The sequence below is a fragment of the Brienomyrus brachyistius genome, chromosome 4 (assembly GCF_023856365.1).
Source record: "Brienomyrus brachyistius isolate T26 chromosome 4, BBRACH_0.4, whole genome shotgun sequence".
NCBI lineage: Eukaryota > Metazoa > Chordata > Actinopteri > Osteoglossiformes > Mormyridae > Brienomyrus > Brienomyrus brachyistius.
In genome coordinates, this window is record NC_064536.1 from 31,108,502 (window position 1) to 31,122,828 (window position 14,327).

Genomic DNA, 14,327 nt, shown 5'->3' on the forward strand with positions numbered 1-14,327 from the left:
ATCTCCACTCTAAGTGGCCTGAGGTGGTCTCCACTGGCACTGTCACGGCACGGGTACTCACTGACTTTTTAGACGCCCTCTTTGCTCGATGGGAACTTCCTCTGACTATTACGAAGGATAATGGGCCCCAATTTGTGTCTGCTGAGTTCGAAGCCTTTCTGACGGATCCAGGCATCCGTCACATCTGCACAGCTTCATATCACCCCCAGGCCGATGGCGGAGCGGAGCGTCTCAATCAGACCCTTAAGTATGGCATCTGAGCCCACTTAGCTGAAGGTTACCCCTTTTCAGCGGTGCTCCTTCACACACTGCTCCATTACAGAGCCACCAAGCACAGCACAACAGGCTGCTCGCCAGCGTCACTTATGTTGGGCTGCGAACTGCAGCTTCCACTGGATCGACTCAAGGCCAGTGGCCCCTCCCCCTACATGCTGCCACAGGGTGTCCGCCCAGCAGCACAAGATGAAGCTGCGGTTTGATCGGTCTTGGGGGACGAGGAACCCCACTATTGCCGTTTCGGATTGGGTCAGAATCCGCCGCGCTCATCGTGACCACAAGCTGGTCTCATTCTGGTCCCCTCCTATTCAGGTGGCGGGGAAGCTAGGGCCAGCTACCTTTTCTCTTTCTGATGGGTCTCGATGGCACGCTGGCCGCCTCCGCAAGGTGGCAGTTCCGGAATTGGCCAGCACTCATGTTCATGCTGGCTCCCCTTCATCAGAAGGTGATTGGAACTTACCTATGGAACGAGGTGTGCTCACATCTGAACCCATAGTGCAGCACACTCAATGCCCAGCCGCACATCCATTCGAGTCTACATTGGAGTCCCCTCGAAGATCAGCTCGCATCCAGTCTCGCCCAGGTTACCCAAGGGACTTTGACTGAATTCTGATATGCTGACCTTGCACCTGGCTCTCTGTGCAGTTCATTTAATGTGCTGGGTACGCTAAGTACTATTGTGCTTTTCCATGCCAAATTGTGTTAATATATTGTTTATCTGAAACATTTTAGGGCATCCCAAACAACTGGGTGAGTGCAGTTTGCCGAATTATCATGACTGATTTTGTTTTCGGGGGGGGTAAAGGTTATGTACTCGCACAAAAAACACGTTACGTTTGGGGAATATTAAGGGGACAGTGCGCAGGAAGAGGAGAGCAGGTTTTTAGGGAAAAAATGACTGAACAGCTTCGATTTACAACCTGTCTCGTGTCTTCCTTAAAACGCGACACCCACCGTTTGCGTACCTGACGGTCCAGCGTCTGACCTTCCTGTGTTTTCATACTGTGTTAGGTCTGGTGCTCGTTGGGTGCTTCTTATTTTCCTGCTAAAGACTGCAGATAAAGAGCATGTTCTACCCTGATAAGCAAGTCTTTTTGTTCTTTGCTGCTCTCTCAATGTCTTGGTCTGCTTGGTGCCACAATATTATATGAAAAATAAACTGAAACCGAACTGCCAACAGCCTGTAACTCGTTCAGTTTCTGTATAAAAAGATGATGTAAAATGAACGAGGTGTGAATGTTTTTAACACTCAGCTGTAACTTTGTTCTAGCTGAACCCAGACCCTGAATATGCAGTAATAGACAGAACTGGCATCAGTGAGGGAGACCCCCCAGGACAGGTAAGGCACAGGAATAAAGTACATACAATGATATCATGAGGCTGCGGGGCTGGTCTGCTCAACTGATCATTCAGGTTATCGGCTTATACTGTATGAGTAATCATGTTACATAATGTGTGTACTTATGTTCTTACGCTGTAAATAGAGTGTTGTAACAGTGTAATATCAGAGTAGTGTCTCCTGTGTGTGTTTTTGATAGTTCCTACCCCCAGTGCTTGAATCTTAAGATTCTATCAGGTCTGGATGCTGTTTCAATATTAGTTTAAATACTAGAACTCGTGGCCATAGGTGGAAATTAGTGGGAGAACATTTTAAAATGAATTTGAGGAAGCACTTCTTTACACAGTGTGTAGTTAGAGTATGGAATAGTCTTGCTGTTAGTGTAGCGCATCAAACAGCTCCAAGTACTGTGTCGGTTCTCCCCTTGTTATTCAGTACCGGGTGTCGGTTCTCCCCTTGTTATTCAGTACCGGGTGCCGGTACTCCTCTTGTTATTCAGTACCGGGTGTCAGTACTCCTCTTGTTATTCATTACCAGGTGCTGATAGTTCCTTTATTATTCATTACCAGTTCAAAAGTGAGTTACTGCATTATGGTAAAAATGGTTTCTAAATGGAAATAAAAAGTCTTTATTTTGGACAATATCTTTAATGGTAAAGTCATTTGCTTGTACATTGGATTATCTCCAAATTCATCAAGAATGACATTTCATTATTGTCAGTTAAAGAATGGACAGGTGGTTCTGTAGAGATACATGGTCATAATGTTCCTCTCTCAGACCTCTATGGAGCCTGGTGCTGATGTCACCTACAGCTCCATTGTCCTGCCAGAGGTAAGATGGTTTCATGTAAATCAGTTTTTGTGATACTGCTCCTATGCCCGTACCAATGAGAGTGACATGTATACCAATAATGTACTGACTGGGCAGGTACATCTATTCCTCAGCTGATCTCTCAGATCCATGTGTATCAGAATTAGCTGTAATGTACAAGAAGTACCATGATACCCCTGATATTTCATAGTGATTCACATGGGAGGTTTGGGAGTTTATGGATTTGTGGTTTCTGTACAAAGGTTGGTCTTGTACCTCCACTGTAAGCAGCTACATACTCTCAGCAGGTGTCCTCAGGATGTTCTTCACACTGTCCTGCTGTGAACCCAGCAAGCGATGTGGTCTACAGCTCAGTCACCCTGAAGCACAGAGAGGTGAGTTTGGAGAATCTGCTCTAACATGAGCTGTTTTACATTTAGTCTGTGCCATGCTGCATGTGGGTCATGTGTTTGCTGGTCATAAATGATGCCACCGGCCATGGAAGAAAATCTCAACTGCACTGTTTAAAGAAAAGCATTACTTTTTATAACGTAACTGCCATACTTAACGATTATGAGAGACATAAAACACACTTTAGTTCGACCTCCTAATGACAATTCAGTCTATTGGACATCTATAGACAACAGTAGTGGCTGGTTCCTAAATAAAGGAAAAACACCACAACTACATAAAATGACACTTTATAAGAAGGACAAAATCCATACATCTAAGCAACACCCAAGCAATCCATGACCCCCGACGATCCAATGCACAAACCAATACAAGACGCATCACAGACCCACGCCACCCACCAAGAAACAATGGTAAAGTATCTGCAGCCCCCCCTGAGCACCCCACACCCACTAAGCCACCAGCCAGGGGACGCCAGCCCACAGCCACCCCATACATCAACCGGCATGCCACCAAATTAGCTGGCACGTCAATTAACGCAAGAAGGAACCGCCAAGCATCACCCCCCAACAGGCAACCCAGCAAGCGTGAAGCAGTCATGCAAAGCCAAAGCGACCCCACCGCCAGCCCATGACAACCCATGATAGTCAGCATCCATAGACATCCACCAGTGTACTTTACTGCCACTTCCTCTGCCCCGCTGGTCAGTGGTGCCGTGGAGGGGATATCACACACCTAGCACGTTTTCCCAGTCTTCGGGAATCGAAGAATAACAAAATCATCACTCATCCCCCTTAGTCTGCTGATGATTATACTTTTGTCCTGATATTGCTGACCGTTTCGGTATTTTATAACCATCTATTCGTATATTTTTGCTACATACACTCAGCTCTGCTTTACAGCCATTTCCTAACCCTGATGTCATATGGGATCTCCAGCCCCTCACACACTCTGCTTTACAGCCACTTCCTAACCCTGATGTCATATGGGAGCTCCAGCCCCTCACACACTCTGCTCTACAGCCACTTCCTAACGCTGATGTCATATGGGAGCTCGCGCCCCTCACACACTCTGCTCTACAGCCACTTCCTAACCCTGATGTCATATGGGAGCTCCAGCCCCTCACACACTCTGCTCTACAGCCACTTCCCAACCCTGATGTCATATGGGAGCTCCAGCCCCTCACACACTCTGCTCTCCAGCCACTTCCTAACCCTGATGTCATATGGGAGCTCCGGCCCCTCACACACTCTGCTCTCCAGCCACTTCCTAACCCTGATGTCATATGGGAGCTCCGGCCCCTCACACACTCTGCTCTACAGCCACTTCCTAACCTTGATGTCATATGGGAGCTCCAGCCCCTCACACACTCTGCTCTACAGCCACTTCCTAACCCTGATGTCATATGGGAGCTCCAGCCCCTCACACACTCTGCCGTTTCGCTGATATTAAAGTGCCAGCATCACCGCAACAGAAAGGAAGAATTACTGTGGTACTAATTACACAATCAGATGGTCCCATGGCATCCAAGCTGCCAAAATACACACCCTGCCTACTGTTCACCTAGCTATGAGTTTCCTTTGACACTGTATATGGTCATGATTCCAGCATCATACCTGCGGTTCACTTGGCATCAGATTTTAATCGGATGAAACTAAAGAGGTTTCACAGATTAATGTATCAGTCTGGCTCATTTCCTGTTCCTGTAGAACTAACATTGATTCTCTATATTCCCTGAAATGCTAAGGAAGGTGTTAGTGTCTGAGAAACCAAACTGATGTTAATGCTTGTCTGTTCCTTGTCCAATAGGGGGCAGCAACAGAGGCACTGCTCTACATGTGGGGAGCTGCTGCCCAGGATGAGAGGGACACGCAGATACTCCAGTGATGGGGAGGGATCATCACCATGGAGGAGAATCTTACAGTGATGTGAGCTGTATTTAAATGGCATGCAGCAATGTCATGTTACAGTGTGACAGTAAGAATCAGCCAGTGAGAAACAGACATTCGTGGCTGTTGTACATTTTTACCGTGATCAAGACGCCATTTGCTGCACTTGTACGTCGCTTTGGAGAAAAACTTTTGCTAAATAAGATAAATGTAAATGTGAGGTTTTATTCTGGTGGTCTGTGAAATGTCACTTTTATATTAATGGAGAAAATATCATTAGCAGTATTAGTTTATCTGTATAATATAAAATGTCTATTATCATAATATACAGTATTTTGAGAAAGTATTGGCCAGTGTCTCTTTCTCTTGTCTGTCCGTCCTTCCTTCCTTCCATCCATCCATCCATCCATTTTCTGCCGCTTATCTGGGGTCGGGTCACAGGGGCAGCAGTCTAAGCAGGGATGCCCAGACCTCCCTCTCACCAGCCACCTCTTCCGGCTCCACCGGGGGATACCAAGGCGTTCCCAGGCCAGCCGAGAGAAACGCCCCAGGGCCTCCTCCTGGTTGGACATACCGGAAACACCTCCCCTGGGGGCGTCCAGGAGGCATCCCAGCTAGATGCCCGAACCCCTCAGTTGGCTCAGTTCAATGCGGAGGAGCAGCGGCTTTACTCAGTGCTCCTCCCGAATGTCTGAGCTCCTCACCCTGTCTCTAAGGCTGAGCCCAGGCCTGCTGTGGAGGAAGCTCATTCCGGTCGTTTGTATCCACAGTCTCATTCTTTCAGTCACTACCCAGAGCTCAAGACCATAGGTGAGGGTAGGAAGATAGATCGACTGGTAAATCAAAAGCTTCGCCTTCCAGCTCAGCTCCCTCCTCTCGACAGTACAGTACAGCGTCCACATTACTGCCAATGCTGCACCGATCCGTCTATCGTTTCTCTTGTGTACAGTATACACACTGATGAGGGTTTACTGACACCCCCTGCTGGAGTAACTTCACTATTTTGATGCCTTATTACAGATTTGCAGTTTAGTGATAGATGGAGTATTACTGAAAATGCAGAACACAGACTGTGTGACTTGTCATACACCATGTTAATAAAAATGCTTTTCATTGCTCCTGCATGCTGCAGTGGTGGCTGTGTGTAACACGGACGCCTCATACTTTCAGGGGTTTGGGTTTGAATCCTGCCCCTGGCTGTCAGTGTGCTGTTTGTGTCCCTGGTTTGGGCCCCATGCTTCCGGGATGTGCCCCAGGCTGACTGTGACCCCAGCCTGGGCAAGAGGGGGAAAGATAGATGGATGATTTTTAAACATTTAAAACCCACAAAAAGGGAGGCAGTGAGGTTAAGGAGAGTCAGGAATTGAGTGTCAGTCTCCACAGATCTGAGGTCAGCGATACACACATAAGGCTCCTCTGATGCTCCTCTTCATCTTCTTCTTCACTGATGGGCCTCCAGGTGAGGATCACTTACTCTGAGACAAGCTCTCACTCTCTCTCACTCCACCATTCAGTGTAATTAAGATGAAGATAAATTTTGCATAATATATTTACTACATCTGTATGTTTATATTCATATTCTTCCATGAAGTTTTATCACTTCCTGTTAGTTTTTCTGAATTGCCAAAACTTAACTAAACCTCAGTTTAAAAACTAAACTGTCAACTACCAAAACTCCTTCATCAAATCAATTCCACAGTTTGCAAAATGATAAACACTGTTTGTCTGCTTAGATACAATTAGCAAATCTGAATCTCCCAATTAGCAAAACTCTAAACACATTCTCATTCACAAAACACATTTAGCAGTGTGGTGCACTTGGACCCAGAATGGCACACACAGACTCTAAAAGTTACACAGAAATAACACCCTGTTTTCATCATTAACACACTACCACTGAAAACTGAGCACGCATGTGTGCAGTCTGTGATGTGTGGAACCCATTCAATAAACAGGACATAAGCCAAGTCAAATGAAAGCGGTGTGACTGAATTCAACATGGAGCATTACAACAGAAGAGGAAGAGGAGTGCGAGTCAGAGGAGGTGGACGAGGAGGAAGACCAAGAAGAAGAGGTGTAATTTCAAATGAAATCAGAGCAACGGTCATAGATCACGTTGTGGTTCATGGCATGACTATGAGGGAAGCAGGACAACACGTGCAACCAAATCTATGCCGGTTCACAGTGGCCTCCATGGTCAGGACCTTCAGGGAAGAAAACCGGTAAAATGTATTTTTGTCTCTGAAAGTTACGGCGTGACTTCAGTGTCAGTCAATGGCTCCACCAATCTCTATAAAGGGGACAGGGGAAAATAATTTCCTTACGGCACTATATCTGTTTTTGTACAGTGGAGAACATTTACAGTACAGCATGTATACTGCTAACAATATTATCTTTTTGCAGAATTGACAGATGGCCACATACAGTAGGGGTGGAAGAGCATGTAAGTTCTCAGAAGAACACGAGATAGTAATTGTTGAGATGGTCCATCAAAACAATGCAATACAACTGTGTGAAATACAACAGCAGATTATTGAAGACAATGTGCATTTCGATAGAATAAATCATGTGAGTCTTTCAACAAATGACCGTGTCCTGCAACGCAACCAGATAAGGATGAAACAAGCCTATAGGGTGCCGTTTGAGCGAAACTGAAATAGTGAAAGAGCAACGAAATCAATATGTGCAAGTAACTAAACTGTTACAGTACACTCTGCACTAGCATGTACAGTATACTGTACTATATATGTCATTCACAGAACGGAGGGTAATCTATTTTGATTGTGTATAGAGACTTTTTGAACTTGACTCAATGGAGAGGCCTCACAAATACATCTTCATGGATGAAGCTGGATTCAATCTGGCAAAAAGGAGAAAGAGAGGTCGCAGCATAACTGGTCAACGTGCCATTGTAGAAGTGCCTGGCCAGTGTGGTGGAAATGTGACCATATGCGCTGCCATCAGCAGCTATGGGGTTGTCCACTGCCATGTTGTTGTTGGGCCATACGATACTGACCTTCTTCTAACATTCCTGGATGGTCTATGGGATGCTTTGCTCGGACATGAGCGGAGAGGTGACGAGCAGGCAGAGCATCGCATTTATGTTATCATTTAGGACAATGTGAGCTTTCACCGTGGTCCAAGAATACGTGATTGGTTTAACAATAACCAGCATTTTATGAATGTTTGCCTTCCACCATACACTCCCTTTTTAAACCCTACTGAGGAATTTTTCTCAGCATGGCGGTGGAAAGTATATTACCGAAATCCCTACATACTGGAAAATCTCATCCAAGCAATGGATGCAGCGTGTGATGATGTAAGAATGGAATCTTGCCAAGGCTGGATTCGGGAAGCCAAAGGATTCTTTCCACGTTGTCTTGCAAGTGAGAACATTGCATGTGATGTAGATGAAGTCCTGTGGCCTGACTGGATGCAGAGGCATGATGATGCGGCTGAATCACTGATCGATTTTGATGTAAAAATATGTAAAAGTACAGAGTGCATTTTGTTTTGCTGCAGGTTTCTTTGTTTGGATGTAAATAAGCTTTCATAGGTACAGGAATGTCCTAAATAAAGATTATTTTCCTTTTATCCCAGAGTGATTTGCATTTGTTTATGTAGTGTGTCAATTTCTGAGTAGTGTTTTGTGTGTTTTCTGACAGTTGTGCTTGATTTTGAGTAAAGTTAAAATACTCTTGGTTCAACTGTTTGATTTTGCAAGACAAGTAAAAGGTTTTATGAGCATAAGTTGAACTTTAGGGTTTGTGCTTAGTGTTTTGAGAAAAGGAGAGGAGATTTTAAGGAATGCGTTTTAGCAATTCAGAAAAACTAATAGTCTGTGGTGGTAGCATGTTGACTAACTTTGATTTTAGAATTGACTGCAGTCTTCTTTGTGTCCACTATGTGGCAGCAGTATAAAGGAAATATCTTATTCTGTCACAGCTGCTGGTGTGTGTAAAAATTCACATACTCTGATAACAAGTAATTCTGCCTCCAACTGTTTGTCAGGGACCTGGGCAGGAATGAATTACATGCCGACTGTACATACAACAGAGATGGGCTCCTGAGAGAACTTTGCCAGAAGTTGAAACACGACTTTAAGAATGACACTGATCCAGAAGTGGATAGTTTAGGTCCAGAAAGTAAAAATCCAGTTTTAGATGTTGTTTCAAACAACTAGTTGTGTAAAGTGCCACAGACACAGAGTACTCAGCTGTTTGGTTGAAACTAAATCTTGGTCTGGATTTTTACTTTCTCGACCGGAACTATCCACTGCTGCACTGACCCCCTTCTTGGGGGAGGGAGTCAGTCCAGACCCGGTCCCCCCCCCCAGCTAATAGGCTCCCTGGAAGCTGAAGGGTGTTCCAGCTAGACAGTGCTAAGTGATCTGAGTAATGGGGGGAGCACGGACACAACAGAGGGGGAAGTACCCCCCCCCCCCAGGAAGTAGAAGCGGAGGGTGAGGACAGCTCACTTAATTATCAATCACTGTTTCTCAGTGGTGCTATACTTTGTCTCTCTCGCTGACAGTTTCTTGCTGATGTAGAGCCCTGGGCACTGCTCTTCCTCCTGCTCTTCCTCCCCCCCTGCCCCCAGACACCCTCCCTCCCCCAGTGACACACACCCCATGGCAGTGCTGCTGGCCTCCTCAGCACATGCAGGGCTGCCCTTATAGAGCCACACATGCCACAGCCAGTCACTGCTGTAAAGGACGACGTTGGTCAGGTGGGCTGTGGTCTGTCAGTAGGTGACACAGAAGACAGCAGAACTCGTATCAGCCAATCAGAGAGGAGAAAGTGGGTTTTTCATTGGACTCCTCAATCACAGATAGAGACAGAGAAACAATGCAGATTTGGAGAATCAGGAAATGAGTGTCAGTCTCCACAGATCTGAGGGCAGTGAGACACACATAAGGCTCCTCTGATGCTCCTCTTCATCCTCTGATGGGCCTCCAGGTGAGAATCACTTACTTCAGAATGGTTATTTCTTCACTTCGTTTTTATAATGACCAACAGCAGATATCCCAGGAAAATGTATAAATTAACTATAATTTGACAGCATGTAGTTCAGCCCTTAACTGTGTATGAGCCCTTCAATAGACGGACATCATATGGATTAATGTCGGGTAGGAGGTTATATTCAGAGTACAGGCAGTCGTCAGGTTACAAACCAGATCGGTTCCCAAAGTCAGTCTTTAAGGTGAATTTGTAGGAAAGTCAGAAAAGTAAATGCAGTACATGATAATAATTATCATTATTATTACTGCTATACAGTAAAAAACAAAAATACAGTACTGTACTTCCAGCCAGCAAGCCGCTGAAGCCGTGCAATGATTTCAGGAGCACAGGGGGTTCATTTGAAGCCGGCACCTGGCGATATTTCGGCGCCTGTGGGTAAGTACATCGCCGGATACTTTCAGTTGTTGAAAAAAAATCTGCCTCTGTTCCCAGAATCAAACGATCAGCACTCGGTGCCACAGTAAAAGATTTTTTTGCAGAAATTTCCGTGTTCTGTCTAGGAGCAGCCATCTTCATCTTAGCTTGGCTTTCTTAATTCTTATCTTCGTTTTGATTGGCTATTTTTGGCAAGCTTTTATTCTGCGTTTTCTGATTGGCTGATTGAGGCAAGTGGACAAAATGGCGTCTAGAAAGCGAAGCAGGAACTGAAGGTGAGTTTAATACTTAATAAAGTGAGACCAGCATGGCGTAACACTATACTATTTCATCCCGGTGTCGTCGCTTCGGTTGCCGCATGCATTGCATTGACATACAACTCGACTCGTCGACTTATTCACACAGTACAGATGCACATGGATCAGACCAGCAGCAGACGATCGATATCTTCGTTCGTTCAAGCCAACATCGGCGTAAAATTGGTGAAAAATATGGGGAGATATTGCATGACACTGATTTTGTTCGAAAGCTAAGGCCGACAGCTTATTTCCAAAGTGAAATATTCTGACAAAAAAACGACAAAACGCTGGAGCATCTGAACTCGCTGATCTAGTTGTGTGTGTAGGCTAGCTACCATTACTAGCCATATAATGTACAGCGATGACGTCACGATCAGCCGAGCTTGTTTACAAACATTAACACGTGTTCCAAGTTAACCCATTCTGACAGTTTTTATACCAATTATGAACCTACATCAGTTTGGCTCAGAGGCATTGTATTTTGAAAGAGACTTTTAGTTGGTAACTTGGAGTGGTTGTTTTTTTCATAAGTACTAGTATTTCATGGGCATGACATGAGTGTACCTGGTAGGATTATGGAATTATTTTGATTTAGGAGACCACTGAATTTACTGAATGAAGAAGCTACATTCAGACAGTTGTAGGTTCCTTTAACATGTCTAATAGGGTGTGAAATAAATAAATGAATGAAGTCATAGACATAATTTCCTTTGTTATGTTAACTTTATTTTTTTTAATGATTGGTTAATGGTTAAAAGTCTTATTTCAGATACTGGTAAGCTGACCTCTTGTTGATGAATCCATTACTTGATAATTGAGCACTGCAACTGACCAGTACATCAATCATTAATCAACATAATCTAAGAATGAGATACATTTGGTGTCCTCAGTAACAGACTGCTACTACTACTTAGTACTACTACTGTATGATGAAAGTTTGTGTCAGTAAAATTTGTTGGAATGAGGCCTCTAAGATGCCTGAAAAAGGGAATATTAAAGGTTCTACATTTCAAAATTTCCTCAGAAGGACCCCTACAACCCCCTGAAATTGGTTTACGTCGCATGTCTCGGAGTTTGCGTGTCGAGTTTCCCTGAACAATGGTAGCCACCTACTTTCAAGGTGGTAACCTCTTTCTCTTGAAACTAATGAACCCCCTGGGAGTGTCACTAATGGCACATCTGTTTGTTATTACAAACCATTGCATTTAGCCGAAATTTTTTATATAAAAGGCTTCATGGCAGTCCGATCGTAAGTATGAGCTGTCCATAAGTCGGCCTCCTTAACTCCGGGACTGCCTGTAAAGACATCTGGGCTGACTGACTGATTTTAGAATTGATTGCAATATTTTATTTGTCCACTATGTGGTAGCAGTACACAGAAATGTTCTAATTCTATCATTACACCTGCATGATGGACTGACAAAGTCTGCAGATATACTGACATATTGCAGTACCACCATATCTGTACCCGTAATCAAAACAGTGACAGTGAGAAAATCATTTGTGTTTTTATACACTGACACACATTTTTACAATGTGGTCTTATGGACAACATTGACTGCCATATATTACTAATACCCCTATCAGTGTGTGAACCTTTATATGTAATACAATTTATAAATGTCATGATGAACCAAACAGTACTTAAAGATGGATGAGAAAAAGCAACAAAGAAAATCAAATAATTTTTCAAATGTTTAATGTTTTACACAACAAGTAGCAAAGGTGTTTATAAATAAATAAAATATGTTGGCCTATAAAAAACAAAAATACACAAGAGACAAAATGAAAAGCAAACAAACAGCAGGACATGACAAACTTTCTGTGGTCAATCATTTCTTTAAGAAATCGGTATGGGCACAGAACCTGCTCAGTATTTGGAGGGGAGCGTCTGTAAAAGCACAAAAAAGGAACACGTTTGACCTACAGCACAGCTCCATCACCCCGCTGTCTTAATAAAAAGCCCAATAAGCATCTTCCAGCTTGAACTTCCATTTTAATATGCCTTTGGTGTTAATGTCATGTGAGCAGCTGGAGTGACGGTCTCTGCAAGGTGTTTCAAACCCACATGAGAAACTTGAAACTTTTTAAAGCTAGCTGGTTCACCGGAGAAGCTCTGCAATAAGTGGAAATGTGTCTAATTTACGTCGTTTAAGCTACCATTGGCTAACTTGCTAACAGCTACCATAACTCCAAAGTTTAACTGAGATGTCAAGAAAATCAGTTACTAGCATACTTGACATTGTAATATTTTGTCTGAGCCATTACAAATATAAACTACATAATAAAATTTGAAATATACAAGCCTCCCGGATCCTCGTTTTCCGGGTCGTTTGCAGGCTGCGCGTGACGTCAGAGTCAGAGCGTGCTAATGAGAGAGAGTTGCAGCTTGTACTGACTCGTAGCGACGAACTTAACAAATATTGCGGGAAATGAAATACTTTGGTGTACGGCAGAGGTGCTGTCACGATCACGGGCGGGCTGAGCGGTGATCGTGCGGGTAGGCGGGCAAGGAACAGGCAAACAGGTCGAAATCAGGGCAAAAGTCGGGGTTTAATGCGGGAATTGGGAGCAGGGAACACCAAACGCCAAGAAACATCACCTAACCACAATGACGGACAAGAGAGACAAGCAAGACTAGGACTTAAATAGGACAAGACTGATCAAAGTAATCGGACACAGGTGGAGACGATCAGGGAAGCACACGTGGGTAATCAGGGGCCGTGGCACACACGAGGAGCGTACGAGCAGGGCATGACAGGTGCAGAGTTTGATGGAAATTATGACGGGCTACAGAATCCAGGAACAACTAGATGCAAAACACAGGCGACATTGTGTCCCATATGGTCTAGTGTTTAGGATTCCTGGTTTTCACCCTGGTGGCCCGGGTTCGACTCCCAGTATGGGAATTGTACTTATCGTTGACTGCACCCCTGCAACTGATCGTGTCACTGTGCTAAGGCAGCAAAAATGCTCTTCCTGGGAAGTCTAACAATCTTGCTGGAAATACTGACCAGTCATTACATACAACTCAAGTGGACCTCTCACTTGGCTGTCACCTTACACGTGACTTTGCCACACTTTGGTGTCACAATATTTATAAAATTTTTTGTATTTTTAAGCCAAGCTAAAGAATAATCTCAGCGCCGATTTCCTCCAGTCATAGGTTGTGATGCCGTGCCAGGTTACCCCTGAAAAACACTGTCCCCGACACTTCAGATCAGACACACAAAATGAAATGAATACAAAATACAAGAGATTTTGCTGAAATTTAGCAGTTTTTCGGCCATAAATGTGAGCATTGTCTAGGATTCTGGATGCGAAGCCAAAAACGTCACCGATGTGAAGGGAATGTCCGTGCTACAACACCAGCGGGGCAGGCGGGTCCTTGTTTCACTGGCCAACCACACGGGGCCAGTCGGCTCGCTTGGCCAATTGGTCGAGACCGTTGTAAAACATTTAGTTGAAACACTTGTTCAACTGGCCAATAGAGGGCTGAAACATTTGTTGCACTAAAGCCGAAAGGAGGCTGGCAAAAGGAACATAGATGACAGACAGATTTGGGAAACATTGCGTATTTTCAGACTGTAGCATTTACTTTTAGTTGATTTTCCATCTGTCATTCTCATAAGCATTATTGCTACTTAAAAAGATGAAATTTCTTGTAACATTATTTGATACTGAGAGGAAGAATCTGTTTTTAAGAAATACTTGAAAGTCATCTGAAGTGTGAAATCGACACAAGAAAGATCTGGATGCAAATGCATTTAATCCTTTTCTCTTTGTGTTACTTGTTTGTCCTTCTATGCTGTGGGCCAGTGGCGCAATGGATAACGCGTCTGACTACGGATCAGAAGATTCTAGGTTCGACTCCTGGCTGGCTCGGTCATTTCTTTCCTTTACTCTA

At 44.2% G+C, this 14,327-nt stretch overlaps 1 protein-coding gene, 1 long non-coding RNA gene and 1 other non-coding gene across 16 annotated transcripts in view; all 3 read left to right on the top strand.

Annotated features, from left to right (window-relative positions):
- The window catches only part of LOC125740322 (polymeric immunoglobulin receptor-like), a 176,212-nt gene that overhangs the window by 140,498 nt on the left and 21,387 nt on the right, over positions 1-14,327 (top strand). For 4 of the 14 annotated variants that reach the window (XR_007397508.1, XR_007397506.1, XR_007397511.1 and 1 more), the window contains exon 8: positions 1,547-1,564. The exons of 1 other annotated variant lie outside the window; for it this stretch is intronic. Coding sequence is in view for 7 of the 13 variants with exons in the window: in XM_049011277.1 (XP_048867234.1) it covers positions 1,547-1,615; positions 2,393-2,446; positions 2,731-2,820; positions 4,646-4,723 (291 nt within the window). In the remaining 6 variants the exon portion in view is untranslated. Of the gene's footprint in view, positions 1-1,546; positions 1,616-2,392; positions 2,449-2,730; positions 2,821-4,645; positions 5,782-14,327 lie in introns of those variants that run through there. 9 more of the 14 variants (XM_049011276.1, XM_049011279.1, XM_049011280.1 and 6 more) reach the window with 7 other exon arrangements.
- Positions 5,934-8,319, top strand: LOC125740384 (uncharacterized). The gene is made up of 3 exons (XR_007397609.1): positions 5,934-6,184; positions 6,681-6,947; positions 7,129-8,319. It is a non-coding gene; the product is annotated as an uncharacterized LOC125740384 (long non-coding RNA).
- trnar-acg (transfer RNA arginine (anticodon ACG)) lies at positions 14,233-14,305 on the top strand. Its single transcript has one exon. It is a non-coding gene; the product is annotated as a tRNA-Arg (tRNA).